The 17687-nt window shown below is 48.0% G+C and overlaps 8 protein-coding genes across 8 annotated transcripts; 3 read left to right on the plus strand and 5 right to left on the minus strand.

Annotated features, from left to right (window-relative positions):
- Positions 1-491: 491 nt before the first annotated feature.
- On the minus strand, positions 492-2063 carry E1B28_011190 (uncharacterized protein; the record flags this gene model as incomplete). The annotated part of the gene is made up of 2 exons (XM_043156199.1): positions 492-1469; positions 1524-2063. 2 exons carry the CDS (start codon positions 2061-2063, stop codon positions 492-494), a joined length of 1518 nt encoding a protein of 505 aa, XP_043005984.1.
- A 125-nt stretch (positions 2064-2188) lies between these two features.
- On the minus strand, positions 2189-2756 carry E1B28_011191 (uncharacterized protein; the record flags this gene model as incomplete). Its single annotated transcript, XM_043156200.1, has 2 exons — positions 2189-2663; positions 2728-2756. The coding sequence occupies 2 exons, from the start codon at positions 2754-2756 to the stop codon at positions 2189-2191; spliced, it is 504 nt and encodes a 167-aa protein (XP_043005985.1).
- Positions 2757-2927: 171 nt separating this feature from the next.
- E1B28_011192 (uncharacterized protein) lies at positions 2928-4061 on the plus strand (the record flags this gene model as incomplete). The annotated part of the gene is made up of 2 exons (XM_043156201.1): positions 2928-3692; positions 4014-4061. 2 exons carry the CDS (start codon positions 2928-2930, stop codon positions 4059-4061), a joined length of 813 nt encoding a protein of 270 aa, XP_043005986.1.
- Positions 4062-4204: 143 nt separating this feature from the next.
- On the plus strand, positions 4205-5585 carry E1B28_011193 (uncharacterized protein). The gene is made up of 5 exons (XM_043156202.1): positions 4205-4507; positions 4562-4682; positions 4748-4833; positions 4897-4971; positions 5033-5585. The coding sequence occupies exons 1-5, from the start codon at positions 4299-4301 to the stop codon at positions 5529-5531; spliced, it is 990 nt and encodes a 329-aa protein (XP_043005987.1). The 5' UTR covers positions 4205-4298; the 3' UTR covers positions 5532-5585.
- On the minus strand, positions 5586-7256 carry E1B28_011194 (uncharacterized protein). The gene is made up of 3 exons (XM_043156203.1): positions 6985-7256; positions 5873-6926; positions 5586-5815 (listed from the first exon to the last, which is right to left on the minus strand). The coding sequence occupies exons 1-3, from the start codon at positions 7161-7163 to the stop codon at positions 5636-5638; spliced, it is 1413 nt and encodes a 470-aa protein (XP_043005988.1). The 5' UTR covers positions 7164-7256; the 3' UTR covers positions 5586-5635.
- Positions 7257-7398: 142 nt separating this feature from the next.
- Positions 7399-12036, minus strand: E1B28_011195 (uncharacterized protein). Its single transcript, XM_043156204.1, has 15 exons — positions 11830-12036; positions 11723-11778; positions 11512-11664; positions 11077-11458; positions 10907-11024; positions 10794-10847; positions 10559-10739; positions 10464-10501; positions 10364-10416; positions 10203-10309; positions 9948-10152; positions 9747-9891; positions 9521-9687; positions 9446-9459; positions 7399-9384 (listed from the first exon to the last, which is right to left on the minus strand). Exons 1-15 carry the CDS (start codon positions 11914-11916, stop codon positions 7629-7631), a joined length of 3516 nt encoding a protein of 1171 aa, XP_043005989.1. The 5' UTR covers positions 11917-12036; the 3' UTR covers positions 7399-7628.
- A 223-nt stretch (positions 12037-12259) lies between these two features.
- On the plus strand, positions 12260-13892 carry E1B28_011196 (uncharacterized protein). The gene is made up of 2 exons (XM_043156205.1): positions 12260-13211; positions 13270-13892. Exons 1-2 carry the CDS (start codon positions 12287-12289, stop codon positions 13782-13784), a joined length of 1440 nt encoding a protein of 479 aa, XP_043005990.1. The 5' UTR covers positions 12260-12286; the 3' UTR covers positions 13785-13892.
- Positions 13893-14015: 123 nt separating this feature from the next.
- Positions 14016-15966, minus strand: E1B28_011197 (uncharacterized protein). Its single transcript, XM_043156206.1, has 7 exons — positions 15581-15966; positions 15311-15525; positions 15043-15258; positions 14735-14975; positions 14584-14665; positions 14386-14520; positions 14016-14328 (listed from the first exon to the last, which is right to left on the minus strand). The coding sequence occupies exons 1-7, from the start codon at positions 15933-15935 to the stop codon at positions 14262-14264; spliced, it is 1311 nt and encodes a 436-aa protein (XP_043005991.1). The 5' UTR covers positions 15936-15966; the 3' UTR covers positions 14016-14261.
- Positions 15967-17687: the final 1721 nt, after the last annotated feature.

The following is a 17687-nucleotide window of genomic DNA, read 5'->3' on the forward strand; positions in this document are numbered from 1 at the left end:
ACCGGAAGTCCCAAAAAATAACCTCGTGAATTGAGGCTGAGTGTAAGAGAGTTCAGATATCCCATCAGATCTCTCAAAAGATGATACGGTTAAGGACGTCGCAGACGATAGGACGGTGTATTTATTAGAATGCTTATGTATTGCCACAAGCCTCGCAGAGTAAGATAGCCAATTCCCGTTAGAGTGTAAGAGAAGTGGGAAGGAAGACGACCGGATCGGAGCTGTGTCTAGCGAAGAACCTTCATTGAACTTCACCAAACGTCACCTGCTACAACTTAAATATCACCGGTTGATACTGGTCTTTTCGCACTTCGGTCATGGTTGGTTCATCTAAGTACTGATAGTAACATTACATATGGTATGGTGCCATAAGCTAGGTCATAGCGGTCATAGATGAATTATAGATAGTAGCGTCCAGAAGAGAATCATAATCCAAAAACGGGTATCAAAGATAAGCACAATAAAAAAGTAGGAAAAAAAAACAACATCACTTATCGTCTGCTATTCAGATTCGTGACCGATATATTGCTGATCCCACTTCCCAGCTCATAATTCTTCACACCCGTCATGCCGCCCGAGAGTCTTCCATCCTCACCCGCGATACCACCCCTCAAATACGTGTTACTTGCGTTCCTCTTCGAGTCCAATGAAATTGAACCGCCCTTCCCTCCACCAAAGCTGTTGTGGCTACTATGTTTCTTCCCTTCCAAGAACGCATTGCCAGCCACGATCGGCATGCTTAAGCGTCTCATCCATCCTTTCTTCTCCGTTCGCGGAGTGGACATCACCGGAGAAGAGTTCATTGAGGTAGAGGTGGTGCTGGTTGCACTAGGATCACGACTGCACTCTTCACCTCGATTCCGATAAGGGCCGCGAGGAGACGCCGGGGGGACGAGATGGGTAGCACTGGTGGAGTACTGTGAATGTGGTCTCATCGGTGCTGTAGCTCCCAGCCTAGGAGATGCAGGGACGGGAAATGCAACTGTGTCCCCGTTCGTACTGTACGTTTGTCCAGACTGACCTTGTTGAAACGATAACTGGCGTTGTCTGGGTTTTGCGATATCGAGACTCGAGACAGTCTGCAGAAGGTTGGCACGCGCCTGCGCCAGTTCTTTTGCACGCTGCTCAATATCTTGCTCACGACGTCTCAACTCCTGTTCCTTCTCCCTGAATTCCATCTCCACCATTTGTTCCATTCGCTGTTGATGTCTACGGCGAGCAGTAAACTCGTCGTCCCCTGCTACGGCAGACACAGGATTACTGGTAGACCTATGATTCGTGGTCACCGTCGTTTCTCGTTCCCGCTCCCGGTAGGCAGTTTCACGCGATTGCCGTGAGGCGGTGTCAATGGAAGGTAGAGGTCGCGCACTAGGGGGGGATACTGGTCGGTCATACTTCGAGGCAAGGTTGCTTACACTCTGTGGTATTCGGGGTATATCTTTCGTATGTGGAGGGGATGGAGTCTCGGGCTATCATAGAGACATCGGTGTTATGATAGTGTTGAAGGAGAACGGACAACGTACACTGTAAGAATATCGATTCCTCATGGCGGCCACTATACTTCCGTTGCTAGCACCTGTGTCTGATCTTTCTAATTTGTTGGGTCTTCCACAGTCAATACTGGCGCCAGGTTTATGAGTCAGAAATGTCCCTAACCCCTCTGTTGTGTGGTCACGTCCATGTGTTCGTGAAGGAAATAATATATCATCGGATGACACTGGCTCGGCATTTCTATATGTGCTTGGGTCCAAAGTCTCCGCACGAACAGCTTTGGGACGAGCTGTTAACTGAGGACTAGATTTCGCATCCCTTGAAGGCTCTTCGATAACGTCTGCCTGCATCTGCGTTGGTCTGTCCTGAAACTTGACTCGTACTGGCGACGGATTGGGCGATACTCCGGGTGAGATAACAGGGGATTGAGACTGCGATGTCATTTCCTCGGCGGCTTCCTCGGCTTCAGGAACGGGTGAACGACGATCTATCGACTGCCTGCTAGTAGGGAAGGCAATTTGGGATGCGGAGGATGATTGAGACAGCTGTTGTTGCTGTTGACGTTGTGACATTGTAGGTGGGAGAGGATAGTGCGTAGGCGGAGAAGGGAAAGCAGATAGTGATCTCACAGAACCAGTCGTGTCGTCTTGATACTTCTTCGAGAGATTGAATGAAGTGGGCGGTATCGACTCTCCGCCTATTTTATTTCCGCCAACAACAGAGGAGTCATTATAGCTATTGTATTGACGTTGTGGGACTGTTGTTGCCCAGAAGTTCCGTCAATTGATCCTTCGAACGTAGGTGTACTAGTTCCTGTGTGGTTACCTGTATAGTCCTGAGGTTGGTGTTGTTCCTGTTCAGGTTTGACTCCCTTCCTTATCCCCTGAGGTTGAGAACGATCGACCTCATCTAGGCGATTGGCCGGGATCGAATGGTCGACGGGTTCGCCCAACTGTTGAGGAGAATCAATATCCGGAAGATCCTGAGGAATTGGTCCTGTCCATCCTCCTTCGCAAAATGCTCGCCACTGGCTTAACTTTCCAATCGTGGGAGAAAAGCGCCGCACCCCTTCACAAGCCCTCGTCCATTCTGCGTCGGCGACTCTTGATATGCAGGCTGCAATGCCGTAAGTCGTGGAGCTATGGCGCTGAGAGGCCAACAAAGTATGGTTGCTAAGATCGAAATCCATTTCGCTGGAGTTAGGTCCACCCTTCCCGTAATGATTTCAATACCCACTATTTCTCCTGCGATATCTCGGGACCCATTGCACTAATAAGATTGATGTAGCGAGCATGTTCTTCATTGGCTTCACGAGGGCTTCTTTTCGCTTTCTTCTCGTATAGTTGACCTGTATTAGATTGAGCTTAGCTTGAGAATTCTTGTGTTAATTGACAAAGGATCTACCCACTTACTTTATCTTATTATTTGGGAAGAAGATGACAATCAAAGCCTCTGACGGTCAGGATGTTACCTCTCTTATTGGCAACCTCGTGGAGAACGCTGTTTCCTCTCTCTCCAACAAAGACGTCCTGTCACGGGCAGATTTTGCTTTGCATTCGGCAGGCGCACGTACTGTCCCGAGACTTACGAGTCCAACATACGAGCTACGGACACCGTCCAAGTCTTGGCAGCTACTCGGCTTCCTTGGGAGTGGGAACGGGGTTGCAATAGGTAGACCGCCAGTCACAGCGCTTCATCATGAGGTGCACAACGGATATTGTTGGCCATTTGCTGGAGCACAGGGGACTCTGGGCGTGAACCTCATTCAACCAACTCTTATTAACACCATCTCCATCGACCACGTCGCGAGGGAAGTTGCAACCGACGTAAGAAGCGCACCAAGAAATATGCAAGTCTGGGGAATGATTGATGGGAAGGATAATTTCGAGAAGGCTAAGCAGATCGTTGCAGAAAGGGAGAGGAGAAGACAGGAAGCTATTGAGCGTGGTGAGGAAGTTCCTGGGGATGTAGGTTTTGGTGTACCCGGATGGTTGTCGAGGCGCGAGGAGGGGTTATTCGTGAGAATCGCTGAATTTTCGTACGACGTTCGTTCCGAGAAGACAGTGCAAACATTCACGGTGTACGATGATGTTAGGGAGTCGGGCCTTGATTTTGGGACCGTGGTGTTACGAATCAGGGATAACTGGGGACAAGAGGCATTTACCTGCTTGTACCGATTCCGAGTGCATGGGAAGCTATTGGTGCAACCGCCGCCGTTACTTTCTGAGGATGCGGAGATATCATGAAGCCCGCGTTGTAACGGTGGTTGACGACTCATAATGATTTTTTTTCTTTGTGGTTTCCCCTTCATTCTATCGTTTTCATTATTTCTATCTTTACTTGATTCCCTGTCGTCTCTGCTACTAAACGTTACCTGCACTCTTTTTTTCTGTCCTTTCCTTCCCCTTCCCGTCGCGAGTTTGGTTTGTTGATTTCGGTCGCATTTATATCTATCTCAACTGCTCTCTGCTGTCTCTACTCTTTCCACGTTTCATCTTTACAATGCACTGCATCTCTCACAGACGCTCGCTCGCTCAGCAAATGTACTACCTTTCTGTCAAACTACCTAATATCGTTATCGTAGCTATCGTTGTAGAGCATTACACTAGGCAAATACGGGGAATTCCTATTCCTTTTGGATATAACTTAGTTGTGGCTGTTCGTATTAGCGAACATCAAGCGAACATCATGGCATCGACTGTAACCGTACAGTATTTAAGTGCCAAGTGGCGCGTAGATTTTATAGACTCTTATTCTCACTTTTGTTTTGCTCTGAAAATCGGCACTACACAGCCTGTTTCATTTTCATGTCAGAACGCGTCTATGAGCCCTTCCCTCCACCCAAAACCATCAATGCCTCTCCGGTGCCAGCCGTGACACCAGAGCAGGAGAAGATGCAGAAAGAAGTCCAAGCTCACTTTTCCAGAGATGGATATGCCATTCCTGGCACGGATCATGAAAAAGGACCGCTAATGGAGGAGGAGAAGTTTTGGTTATCATACGAGTGTCAGTTGAGGTGAGAACAAATTTTCTTCTTCAAGGAGCATGAGAGTATTCAACTACTCTTTAGATATCTTCGCGCCACGAAATGGAAAGTTTCTCAAGCTATCCAGAGACTTGAATCCACGTTAAAGTGGAGGAGGGAATATGGACTGTACAATCATATCACTGCTGCCCATGTTGAACCAGAGGTGAGAAAATTTCCCCCCGAATCTAAGCTTCGAGCTGGGTTTGGTAAATGTGGGTCTATGCACAGGGTCTTACTGGGAAATCGGTTCTGTTTGGTTACGACGTCAATGGCCGACCTGGTTATTACATGATACCCAGTCGTCAAAATACCGAGTCAGTGGTGTCCATTCCATGTTCTACCTTTTTCTTTTACATGTACTCATGTAAGGCTCATAGGGAGAGCCCTCGTCAAATCGAGTTTTCTGTATGGATGATGGAACGCTGTATTGATCTCATGGACGCGAATGTCGAGTGAGTTCCGTCTCACCCACTATTTGTTCATCACCTCACGGCATTCTTCTATACTTCCCAGAACCCTTGATCTTCTCATAAACTTTGCAGAGAAAGCCAAAAACCCTTCCATGAGCACCTCTCGGACAGTCCTTTCCATCATACAAGACCATTACCCAGAGCGACTCGGAAAAGCACTTGTCATCAACGTCCCCTTCCTCGTCACCATGTTCTTCAAACTCATAACACCCTTTATTGATTCGGTTACCGTGGAGAAGCTCAAGTTCAACGTGAACGTCGTTAAGGACGGCTTTTTCTCCCCTGACATGGTCATGAAAGCCTGGTGGGGAGGCAATCAAGATTTTGAGTATAAACATGAGAAATACTGGCCTAAACTCGTGGAAATCTGCGAAGAGAGGAAGGCTCGATGGGTCGAAAATTGGAGGAAGCTAGGTGGGACTGTGGGTATTTCAGAGGCTAAATACAAACTTGAAGAAGTCACTTCACACTCCGTGGCCTATGATGAAAAGACCACGGTCCCGGAGGCAGATTCGCACCTGCCAGTTGCTCAAGCCGTCTGAGTTCATGATATATCATATATAAATAGACTAGCTAGAAGAGTCCTAGACTCCCAATGGTATCATTTGACGGTGACTCCGAGTCCAAAAACGGGTAAACATAATATTTACCGTAGTCCGAAATCTTCAATCTCATTTTTATTTCCCCAGAAACACTTCAAGGATGGAATGGACCGGGAAATCATGCTCATTAGATGACTATCCAAGATGGAACCACCATGCCAGACCCCTATGTGATAGAGATCCCAAGTGGCGTAAGACCGGTGCTCCACATCATGGGCAAAGGTCTAAAAGGCACAAACCCATCAGAACTCAGAATAAGTACAGAGAAAATTAGGACTTACGCGGGAAACGGCACCAATGTATAGCGACAATGATTTGAGCCCTGTGATCCTTTTGGCGAGGAGATCGAATAAGTCCATATCCAAGATTCTGATGTTCAACCGCAGAGATTTTAGCTGCGGGTGTAGAGCGTTAATTACGACCGCTGCCTCCTCGGGCGAAAGGTACCGGTCGCGGACGACGAGGCTTTGTAGCGTATTTGTGGATTGGTGGATACAAGATGTAAGGGCGTGTAATCCCCCTGGAAGGACCGTGGGATAGAGATGGAGTTCCTGCAGGTTGAGGAAGCTGCACTCTCCAGATGTGAGCGTATGAATCATCCACTCGCTCAAGGGTTCCTCGGACATGGATGTAGTGCTAAAAGCAAGTGGAGCCGTGTTCAGCCGAAGGACCAGATGCCGGAGATGAGGCGAGTGATTGGAGAGGAAACGAGACAGTCCGGAAGGACCCTGTCGAAAAGTCTTTGGAAAAGATGTTTGGAGATTGAAGCTCGAAAGGCTGGGAAAGTGGTCCAGCATCAGAAACAGCTGCGAAAGATCGATGGTTCCCCAAGACCACAAGGTAAAAGCGCGTAGGCGTGGGGCTAATCCATTGATGAATGGTGCAACGACTTGTATCAAAGTTTCTGCGCAGGTCGGATCGTTCTGTAAAGGATTATCGATGAGCTCTATAAACAACTCATCGACCGCGGGCAATGCTGTTATGGAATGGATGATGGTCCTGAAAGCGGACGTGTGACCTCTCAGGGAAAGTTTCCGAAGGTTCTGGCCAAACGACGCCCACGCTGTTTGTAAAAAGCCATGGAGCTCAGGACTTGAATGTTCTCCCCACGAATGACAGTCGATAGTGAAGCTGTTCACCCTGGTTAAACAAGGCAAGACGTCGATCAACTGTTTGGTCGCATGGTCTTCGGGACTGCACGGTGGAGGCCGCCCAAGCGCATAGTGGAAAACGCTCCCGACTCTGTTCAACATGGTCGCTGGTCTCTGCCTTCCATAGTTTCGAAAATCAGGGCTGACAGTCAATTGGACAACCCGTTTACTAATCGTTGGATCTCTAGAATGCAAAGCAAAGCTATAAAGTCCGAATGACTTTAGCAGGGGATGAGACTCACGAAAGCCGGGAGAGATATTTAGCTGTAGAGTGATTCAGAGTTTGTAAATCCACCCTCCTGTATCGTACATCCATCGCGATGTTGAAGAAGAAGCTGTTCACGCTGTGTAGTTTCAGCAGGTCCGTGGGGGGAATGAACCCTACTATCTGTAGCCAAAGCTCGACAGGGAGATAAATCATGGTAGGTCTGGGTCGCAAAGAGTCGCGTGAGGGGCGGCAAGACGCAAAGAGCTGTTTGAGTGCATGTCAAAGTTCGGCGAACCTATTTATTAAATGGTAAACTCGCATTACCATTGACACAGCCACTTCCATTCTATTTTGCTATGACCGGACCCAGATAAACAGCAGTGCTGACAAAATGTATGTCAAATCTCAGCCTGGAAGCCGGACCGCTCGTCGGCAATACGAGACTGTTATGAGGTACCCCGCACGAGAAAAATGATCCATTCAACGGACGAAGTCCATCCTATTAAGGAGTAATGACAAGATATTCTACGATAACATTAGACCTTCCTTCGACAATACAATGGCACGTTTCCATTCTGAAGGCCGGATTCAATCAGTGGTTCCCCAAGAATCTCGGGGCGTATTGAAGGTCCTCGGTAACACTCGCCTCGCCAGCGCAACACCCCAAGGATCATCAGCCTATTTTTTCTTTCCTCTCTTCGGCTTCTTCTTCCCACCCTTCTTGCCTTTCCCAGCCTCCTCAGCCTCCTCTTCCTCGCCTGCGCCGTCACCAGCCTTACCCTCTTCATCGTTCTTCGCGTTTTCGTCTTTGGTGGCTTCAGCTGTAGCCCCATCGACGTCTCCCTCCTGTTGTGTTCCTTCGTTGTTGGTTTCCTCGGTATTCGCTCCGTTAACTTGATCAGGAGAATTTACATCGACAGGCACTGTTTCCGTGGAAGTTAAAGTTAAAGGCGCTTGTTCGATAGCATCCGCCGAGGGCGATGACTCTGCGATTTTCGGGCTGTTCGTGGCAGTTGACGCCTTCGGGGTTCCTTCCGGATTGGTAGGATTCAAGATTGTGTCAGTGTTTGGTTCAGATGGTGGCGTCAACTCCGTTTGTGTAGTTTCCTGAGATGGATTGGACGGAGCGGTTTCCTCGATCTTCACCACGGTCGATTCTTCTGTCGATGATGTCGGAGGTTCTTGAGCGGTAGGAAAGTACCCTTCTGTGGGTGGCAGCGGTGAAGTCGGTGATCTCGGCGGGGATGCGGGATTGGGCGTCACTGCCCCGCCAGCTTTCGGTGGCAGTGCTTTGGGAGAAGGAGGTTGTGGAGGTTGTGATGTGGGAGAAATCGTTGGAGGATTTGAGGATGAAGGTCCTGTCGGGGAATTCGGCAGAGTGCCTGCGGGTGTAGGCACTTTCGAGGGTCTCTCACCCCAACTAAAAGCTCCTAAAGTAGATCCAAACGAGCCTAGCGCATCTGATATTGACGAGGTAACTCCGGTAGCCATCTCTGACGACAACTTTCCAGTTCCAAATGACGATAAAAACCCCTCGGAAATGGGGCTGGAGGCAGTAATGGGCTGAGTAATAGTATCTGTGTTAACGTCCGAAGATATCACGGAAGGAGGATTAGCAATTGTCTGCTGTGGCTCGGCAGTCAAGGGATTATTTCTAGGGATCAAGGGCGACTTGATGCCTATTTTTGGGCTTGCCGGTGGGTCTGAGGTTGAGATCGTCTCAGGTACCGCGGAAGGTGCAGAAACGGGTGGATCGACAGGCGCTGGTGGAGGAGGCGGTGTAAGTGAGCTATCGATTATATGCTCCACTGTCGGGATAACAGGTGCTTCGTTAAACATAGGAGAGGATGCTGCAGATACTAGGGGAGTTTGAGAGGCCTCCGGGGGTGGTAGAGTTGGTGTGGGAGTTGTTGCTGCTTTCGGTGAAGCAGCAGGAGTTGCGCGCTTAGACCGGATTGATTCTGCCAATGACTTGGCACTTTTCGCTGGTGAAGCACGCGATCCCCATACTGATGTGAGATCTTCTCCCAACTTCGAAGAGCTGCGAGTGCTTATACTGGGCGAATTCACTATTGGTGACTGGACATTTGCCTTCTCTTTCTTCTTTGAACGACCTCGTAGGCTTTCGTTAACGGCACTGGCCAACTCTCTGTGAGCTTCTGGAGGCGAAACAAGACTTGGAGATCTCCCAATCACTTGGGTATCAACCGGTGGAGGAACGGCAGTAGACGGTCGAGTACTTGGGTGCCCTATGACGGAAGCACGTTTACTTGAGGGAGTAGTTATCCCGGGTGTGTGGAATGAGTCCTTGGAGGGAGTTCGGGTTGGGGCTCTAGTCGATTGCGACGGAGCAGTCTCATCTTCCGTGATCTCATCAGGCTCCTCCTCATCCGTTCGATGTCCTCGTTCATTGTAGATGATTGATGCTGGACCGCTAGACCGGAGTTCAGAACGTCAGCCAAAGACTTAGAACTGGAAAATACAACTAGTCTTACTACTTAATTGTGCCCTGGATAGGAACAGGGTAAGAACGCCATGGACAAAACAGGACTAGCTTCAGAGACACGTACGCTGTCGTTCCATTTTATTCGTGCTTTGAATTCGGTGAGGCCGAAGTGGATTTCGACCGAGAACACAATGTTCCAGTATGTTCTTCCGTGCTTGCCCGACTTGGGTTCTGCGCTCCCGCTCAATGGTGACAGGTCTGCACGGACTAAGCAAAGTGTGGAGAATTCCTCTATCATGAAGAAGTTCAGCCACGGAGGCAAACTCGGGGGGAGCCCAAAATGAACTGACCGTGATTCCGGAGAATCCATTTCGGAATGTCTTTCCCTCCACGATAACACCATATTTCTACCTCAAACACAGAAAGCAACGACAGGCTCGTAAGTTCTGTGCAATATTTTCGTGTGAAGACAGTAGACTCCTTAACCTTGACCCCCTGAAGGAAATGGATCAGAACATCTACATCTATTAACCACCAGTGGAGTGACGTACCCGAGCCAAAATGCAGTCAAAAGCATCCGGAAGGAGTCGCGGGCCGGAAGGAAGCTCTGTAAGTCTGTCTTTCCGCATTACATGTTCAGGCTCGTCCGCCTTGTACTCCCGAAGGTACTCGACCCCATACATGAATTTGGACATGCGAGCAGATACATGGTGATCGCAAAAGAACCCGATCGCGCCATCCGCAACAGCTTTGGACCTATTCAAGAGTATCGAGTGGCGACGAGTGGTTATAGTTAATTCACTCACGTTTGACTATCTGGTCTGCTGACAGTAACATTGAGTGGCTTTAACCGTTCTTGTAGTTGGGTGAACAACCACGCGCTTGCCGCGTAACCTCCCACCAAAAAGATCGACTGTTTTGTCCCGTTTAGCAAAGTCTCCGGTACTCTCCTCAACTACCACCGTACCTTAATGAGGCCCTGTGACGCGTCAATCTGTGCTCTTACGGCAGAGACAGCAGCTACAAAGAAGATAAACAAAACAGAAGTACTCGGTAATATTGCCCACCTTGAACGGAAGGTTCAAATAACTCTGCAACTTCTTCGCTGCCAAACGTCCCATGAATAAATGGAAAGCGAAGACAAATCCAAGGTGATTCTTACCCAGACAATCTCAGTTGCCCACTACGAATGCCAACTGAGGGATCTTTGTCTAGCGGTGAACCAAAAAGTATGAATTGCGGGTCCTTCTTGTTACGGAATAGACGCTTGGTTGTTTCATCGAATCGTTTCGTGATATGGTCCACGGTATCGGGAGTTCCATATCTTGAGTTCTTGAGTTTCTCTAATGCCGCTCAGCATTCTATATCTGTCATGCCAATTCAAAAGCTGGACTAACCTTGAAAGAGAATCCTCGCTCTCCGACTGACAAAGACCGAGCCTGCAAAGATACCTACGGAGAATGGATCGTCGTTAAACTGTCGCCGAGACCAAAGAGTCAAGGCAACTAACAATCCGGGGGTGCCGTTTCTTCGATAACGAGAGGGTTCTGTGAACGTATCGTATAGGCGCTGATGTCCAGAGTTCCACCTCCCGCATCAGCAATCAGAAAACTCGATTTTGCTGCGTCCTGAAACGACGATTGATGAAGACTCCCTCTGATGATATGAAGATCCTCTTACCGAGAGTACATCGGACGCGAGTCCGTTCAGTACACATGCATGTAAACTCGCCTCTCCTTCAGTAACAAAGTATATTCGTGATTTGCCTTCCTGCGTATCTGGAATCATTCCCCCGTGTATAGCAGCCCGACGCATCTTGGTTTGCTGCGCGCCTTCCCAGCCATTAGGATGCGATAATACGAATTGCAAGTTCGCCTCCACGGCTTTCCATAGTGAAGCTCCGTTTGCATGCGTGTCAATAACGAAAGTACGAGTGCATTGAAAAAGGTAGCCAAGAAAATCCCCGAATACATGCACAGCGGTCTTCCCTGGAGGTAGAGGTTCGAATTTCATCCCATTCGTGTTGAGTTTCATCGTTCTGGGTCGTAAACGTAGTTTAAAACTATAGAAGTTGTTGATGAACGTAGTCGAACTATCAGATATTTGTAAACGCACAGTTCTACTTTGAGCCATCCTTCGTCCTCTGCCATTTCAAGTGTAGTCGACGTATCTGCTTCAGCACCTGCAGCCATAACTTGTCCATTCTTATCGTAGTAGAGTAATGTAGGTATCTTGTTGTTGCCTGCCTGATGTTCTTGACCTGGAAATCTACGCGCCTTTCGATCAGAGGGAGAAAGAAAACGGTCCCAAGCAGTTCGCCACATACCTGGTCACCCCATGGATTTTAGGTATCTCTCCAGGCTCTAGGATCGCGTAAGAAACCTGTTCAAGTCGTGTCAATCAATACGAAAGGGCTTCAAGATCGCTACTTACACCACTGAAAGTCGTTCCAACGTCCAAAGCCACGACAAGGGACCGAGAGTTCCCAGTATAGGGCTTGCGTATCTCTGCTGTCTTCATCTTGGGGGAATTAAACGTGATATTGAAGGTTGTTAGATAGTCAAGAGATTATAGTCAAGATGAATGTGATGATAATGCTGGGGTCGATATAAGAACGTGCGCACTTGTTTGAAAATGAAGATAATACACTTACGCCGTGTGGCCTGTCCGAAAAACCTCGCGCAAGCCACGCAGAGTTGACTACGGTTGTGACACACCCTTCATGCAATGCGTTTGCAATGAGGCAACCTCATGTTGGAAAACCAAGGCAATTGCATATGGTTTACTCTGTATCGTTTCTGATATAGAATACTATTCACTCCTACCTCCATAATCACCGGAAAAAAGGTGATTATCGACGCGTATCGTTGCCACCCCTGTGTACTCGGATATGCTGTCCGTCGCTAATTTGCATCTCAGAGAACTGGCAACCGCGACCGTCGAGTTCTTTGGTACTCTTCGCTCTCCAACATCTTCGACTCATTCTACTATAGGCTCGCCGACTGAGGAGATCAAGTCAGCTTTTTCTTCTCCCGCCTCCTCTCCCACACGAGAATTATTATTGTTTTCCCCTTCCTTACGTCACCACGCCAACGTTGTAGGCCTGCAAAATATATGCTCTCGCAACCCGCCACCATCGAACTGTCAAAGACTTCCGTCAATGCGTAGGGAATTTGATGAGACCAAGAGAGAGCTCGCCCGGACGAAGCTAGAGGTCGCGAAATTACAAGATCGATGCAAGCTCCTGGAGAAGACACTCGCTGAGACGAAGGAGTTGGTGAGGCTGAGGGAAGAGGAATTGGAAAAGGTCAGAAGCAGGCAAGATGACGGGCGGCGATCCAGTAATCCAAGTGTGGGGGGAGGAGGCCCTCCAGAGAGGCGATACAATGATGATGAAACAGACCTTGATATGTTCCCAGAAGAAAGCCGTGCTCGTCTGAAAACAACAGAGGTTTTCATGACACGGACCGATAACTGGTCGGGGGCCCAGGTCCTTCAAGCTATCCATGATCTCAATTCTGAGATTCTACAGTTCTCCGCTGCTGCTACGGAATTGTGCACGTTCAGCAAGAATGACGCAGCTCCTACAAAGGCAGTTGCTCAGGCTACCCAAGACACAGTGGCAAGATTAGGTCCCAATCTGGTAAAGATACTATCTGGGAGAGATCACTCTCAAGATCCCATCCTAGTCCAGTTGGCCCTGCAAGGGTGCATATCAATTTGTGTTGCTAGGGCGTTATCAGTGTTTTGCATGGGGTATCCTACCAAAGCGGACAATGTTCTGACACAGATTTACTCTCATATCTATGCTTCAGGTAAGTCACCCCTGGGCGGTTCTTTGTTCGTGGATACTTAGGATGTAAACTCACTCAGAACCGCAACCCACGTCATCCAAGTGGCGAGCTCTGTCTCATCGGTACATCCATTCCATATACCCATATCTCAACGATTACTCTTCCAATGAATTAGCGGAAACGATGTACCGATGGTCAGCGGAAATCTTTCTAGTTGCAGGAGGTCAAAACGAAAAGGGTTCGCTGACATCAAGAGATGGACTGCGGGCACGGTTTGAAGAACAGATTCGACGAATCACGAAGACGACTTGCAAACTTGCACAAGTAACGAAGGAGGAGATCATGTCGACATGCTTTGAGGTTGTTGCTATTGAGCACAGTGATACTTTCGACCCCCGTAGAATGTGCGACTCCTTTTCGGAGTATGGAGCCTCCAGAGGGGACATCGTGACAACAACAGAACTTGGATTGCAATGCAGAACGCGTAAGAGTGTTTCAAACGGCGGAAGTGTAGATGGCGGGACGGAAACTCGCGTCCTTCTGGCTCCTAGGGTGATTCTGAATTCTGTATTAGACTTCGTGGATCCTAGATAGTGGCGACACCAACTTGCCAACGATCCTGACCATTAAACATTAAATATTAGTTATGTTTTGCTCTTGTATCATTCATCATAATGACAAGGATTATCATCGTCATTGGCGAACTCACTTTCAACGGTTGCAAGTGACGATAGCGTTGAGGTAAAGTAACGGAGGTGGCTGTGTGGTGCGTAGTAATCCTAAAGAGTTTATAAGTGCATACATGATACAACAGATCTAGATTGAGTGGAAAGCAAGAAACGTTGGCGACGAAGGTTCACTCAACGACCAGATTGGCATTTCCAAGTTTCGGAAAGCTTCAATCACTAGTTTATACCGTCATGCCAGGAGCTGAATATTGTCATCCAGCTACAATGAAGAGCTACCATGTTTGAGCCAGAGATATTAGCAGTCGAATCGGCGAGGCAGATCTTTCAGAGTGAGACCAAGAGTATATTGCACCAGGCCCCAACGAAGCAGACACTTGATATCCTAATATACACAAGGGATGATGCGGTATGGAACAAGTTTCTTATACTTGTCCCAATCTTTTCCATATCTAGATAAGAAAAACAGTTCAGGAGAGCGGAAGCAAGAATGAACAATGAAGACTCACTTCTTCTCGCAGTTTTCGTCGTCGCGCCGTTGACGGTGAATTAATAAAACCAGGAAGTACGTCACGTAGAAGTATGTGATAGGAGTATCAAACCCGGTGGGAAGAGACCATGCGAGGGCCATAAGGAGATCCCCGCTGAACAGCAAATACCCATCAACGATCATGATAAGACGCAAAGCGGGAGAGATCGAAACTCACAAGTAATTGGGATGCCTTGAAGCGCCCCACCATCCAGAAGTCAAAAGCTTGCGGCCGGATTCAGTGGTGAAATACTGAAGGTCTGAAGATATGAAGAGCCGGTCAAAAATCTTGTCATGGTCATGAGAAACCCGAAGGGAGCTATACGCACTTTTAGGATTCCTTCCGTTGCGAAAATCGTTCTTCTCGCCGTTTGCAGCGCGGAAAATATAGTACCCAGCAGCATTGACGAGGAAAACGGCGGCACTGACAACCGGACCCAGATCGTTTTGATTGAAAACGAGGTATCTCGCTTGAAGGGAATACACGAACGGAACCCATGATAGATCCCCAATGGATAACATGAAACCAAATCCATCAGTGGTGATATCCATAGTGGTAAAGATGGCAGGCTGCAATTCGAAGGCACAATAACAAGGTCAGGTCTATTGAACAGGAAGGATGAGAGACGATCTTTACCTCATTATAGAGTCCATCAGCTATATAACCAATTTGGAAGAGAAGTACAAGCCACATTGAATCAGAGACATTCCCTAGTCCACCTCGACGAACGGCCTGTTCACAGGCCATGCTGATGTCAATGAGTGCCCATAGGATAAGACCAGGTCGAAGCTCGTTGAATGATTTAATGTCGAACGATCCGATGGAGGGATTTAGTTCACGCCCAATATAAAACTGAAGTAAGGTTGACCTTTAGGACGAGCAGTGAACACAAATGAATACGTACGTCATATATGAAGTTGCCTGAGTTGCCTCCAAGCGCGAGAAGTTTTCCTTCATGGAAAGACATGACGTGGACAAAGATAGCTTGAAGTAAAGACATTAAAACGGATGCGGTGACGAATCCAACCCATCGCTCGTAGAAGAAGGTGAATGCGCCAGGACCGTATCGGTAGATGATACCGAAGGTGATGCCGAGGGCGAGAAGGAAAGTAGAGAAGGCTATCCGTATGTCCGTGAGCGAATGTTCACACAGAAAAATCATACAAGATCGTACCATTAATTTTGTATTTCTTTTTCTCTCCTGTCCTTAGAGTCGTTCCCTCGATTGTAGCACCTGGAAGAATAGCCCAAGCAACAACGCAGAACGCGTACCACGCAAAATAAATGACAGTGGCTTTTGTATCCCAGAGGCCCTTCCACCATTGTGAATCAGAAAGGGCCAGAGAAACGCGATCCGGGATTGTTGATAGGTTCGGTGGAGGACATCCTCCAGAGTGTTCCGAACAGCCGAAGTAGAGGGCGTAAGTCGTGATAGGAACCGCCATAGAGATAAAAAGAGCTCCGGGTGGACCCAAGAACTCGTATGTGGTCGTACGAGGATTGAGTTCGACAGCCTTTTTGGAGGACATGGTGGTAACCGATAACGAAGTGGTTCGACTTGAATTTGCACGTGTTCCTTTATGAACTTATCACAAGGATCGGCGCTTGCAACATCAATGGTCATAAAGTTCAGGAATCTGGAAGGAACCTCCAATTTCTGGACATCATGATCGGCCTAGAAGCCAGCTCTGATTGCTTCACTTTGGACACCAAACGGATACATACCGAGCCCGTAAGTAATAGGCTTGCTTATTATCGTCGATAGATCATTCCTCTCGATTGAAACGGCAAGGTACTAGTATACTACACCCAACTGACCCAAGACTGACCCTACAATAACGGTACAATAGTTTGGGTATAAAACAGAGGCAGCTCATTTCCTCTTCATCTTCCAATGGCGTCTCAGTCTAGTATCCCCCTTTTTCACCCTCGACCACTTAGGAGTTCAATAGTTATCTGGTATAGATAGTGTTGCGCAACGAGAGTTATCAAAGAATGGTTCTCGTCCTTTACCAATTACTGAGTTGGTGTGTCTCTCCGCTGGCGAGTCCTACTGGCGTGGGCCCTCACATATAGGATATTCGGACCGTCATGGGAAGCGGCTTACCGATTACCTCGAGTTATCACAGCTCAACTCTTTACTGCCCGCTCCTGACCTCGCATGGGTCCAGTTTAACCTTTGAAGTGGTCCAAAGTACGTGTCGGGACGGGTGTTGGGTGTTTGATACCTCCTCCGTATCTTGTAAGGCTGCCATTCCTGGACAATCTCTGAGCGAATGGACCAGTACCGCAATGAGGGAACAGGAAGTTGGGTTTGAGGATCATGAACCTGTTGTGATCATGGGTGGTGCACACCGTTCGCCAAGGAAAAATCCATGCAAGGTTGGGGGATAGTCGGAGAAATCGTTACATCTATTCTGTGAGCATCACCCTTCTATTTACGAGGTTCCATTCCCGTTTCTCAATACTGGATAAACTTACTATGCCTTAACTTTCGTGTGAACACAATGAACGTGATGCTATTTCTGCGCAGCTTCAAGGAGTTTCCTCCAATTGGTCAGTATACACTCCATCTGAAAAGCTTGCCAGCTGGCTCGAGAGATATATGCCAACTTGGGCGTTGGCAACTGGGCCAAATGTTATCGTCTCTTCCATAGTATTGTATGCAATGCGCAATCGCGATCGCGACATACTCTCAGCTGTGCAACATTATTCACATATAATTATGAAGGACTTGAAAGGTTAGTTCTCCATTCTTTCGAATACAAAGATGACGCCGAGGTGTCCGTTGTGCTCACTATTCTTCATTGTCAAGCAGTATTCGTAGCCATTCAAACTCTGTTACGATGTGTGCTGAATATTGTTGTCGAGGGGACGGTAAGATAAAGGATGAGAAGATTCTTACTCAAATGAGGGCATCTTCCCAAAGGAAGAAACTTAGACTGTTGCTCGGTGAGATGTGAACGAGTATGACTTGCATTCAGTGTAATTGCACTCCTCCTCCCATCCAAAATCTTCATTAAATCTTCCTTACATTTGTCTAAACAGATTAAGCCCAGAAATGGTCCCTCTGCTGTGCGGAGAGCGCTGTGTCCAAATCATCGTCTGATGGGCTTTTCATTCGTTTCGTCATTCACCACCTACATAGTCTCATTAGACTGATCCCAGCGCAGTTCCGTCAAGATTAGTGTGTGGCAGCACTGTATATACGGTTCGATCCCGTAATCTTGAACAGCGACAGCATCCGCAATGATCTTGGACGACCGATGCACCTAATAAGA

The sequence above is a fragment of the Marasmius oreades genome, chromosome 7, assembly GCF_018924745.1.
Source record: "Marasmius oreades isolate 03SP1 chromosome 7, whole genome shotgun sequence".
Classification (NCBI taxonomy): Eukaryota; Fungi; Basidiomycota; class Agaricomycetes; order Agaricales; family Marasmiaceae; genus Marasmius; species Marasmius oreades.

Bases quoted from the DNA above. Each gene is read 5' to 3' on its own strand.
- E1B28_011193 (XM_043156202.1), top strand. From the start codon at position 4,299: ATGTCAGAACGCGTCTATGAGCCCTTCCCTCCACCCAAAACCATCAAT. The intron at 4,508-4,561 runs GTGAGAACAAAT...ACTACTCTTTAG, and splicing joins TCATACGAGTGTCAGTTGAG to ATATCTTCGCGCCACGAAAT. The intron at 4,972-5,032 runs GTGAGTTCCGTC...TATACTTCCCAG, and splicing joins CTCATGGACGCGAATGTCGA to AACCCTTGATCTTCTCATAA.
- E1B28_011194 (XM_043156203.1), bottom strand. From the start codon at position 7,163: ATGATTTATCTCCCTGTCGAGCTTTGGCTACAGATAGTAGGGTTCATT. The intron at 6,927-6,984 runs GTGAGTCTCATC...TTTGCATTCTAG, and splicing joins AAATATCTCTCCCGGCTTTC to AGATCCAACGATTAGTAAAC. The intron at 5,816-5,872 runs GTAAGTCCTAAT...TGTGCCTTTTAG, and splicing joins ACATTGGTGCCGTTTCCCGC to ACCTTTGCCCATGATGTGGA.
- E1B28_011195 (XM_043156204.1), bottom strand. From the start codon at position 11,916: ATGAAGACAGCAGAGATACGCAAGCCCTATACTGGGAACTCTCGGTCC. The intron at 10,740-10,793 runs GTTAGTCCAGCT...GAGCGGCATTAG, and splicing joins AGCGAGGATTCTCTTTCAAG to AGAAACTCAAGAACTCAAGA. The intron at 9,892-9,947 runs GTACGTCACTCC...CATTTCCTTCAG, and splicing joins TTGACTGCATTTTGGCTCGG to GGGGTCAAGGTTAAGGAGTC.
- E1B28_011196 (XM_043156205.1), top strand. From the start codon at position 12,287: ATGCTGTCCGTCGCTAATTTGCATCTCAGAGAACTGGCAACCGCGACC. The intron at 13,212-13,269 runs GTAAGTCACCCC...AAACTCACTCAG, and splicing joins CTCTCATATCTATGCTTCAG to AACCGCAACCCACGTCATCC.
- E1B28_011197 (XM_043156206.1), bottom strand. From the start codon at position 15,935: ATGTCCTCCAAAAAGGCTGTCGAACTCAATCCTCGTACGACCACATAC. The intron at 15,526-15,580 runs GTACGATCTTGT...ACATACGGATAG, and splicing joins AAAGAAATACAAAATTAATG to CCTTCTCTACTTTCCTTCTC. The intron at 14,329-14,385 runs GTGAGTCTTCAT...TTTCTTATCTAG, and splicing joins GACGAAAACTGCGAGAAGAA to ATATGGAAAAGATTGGGACA.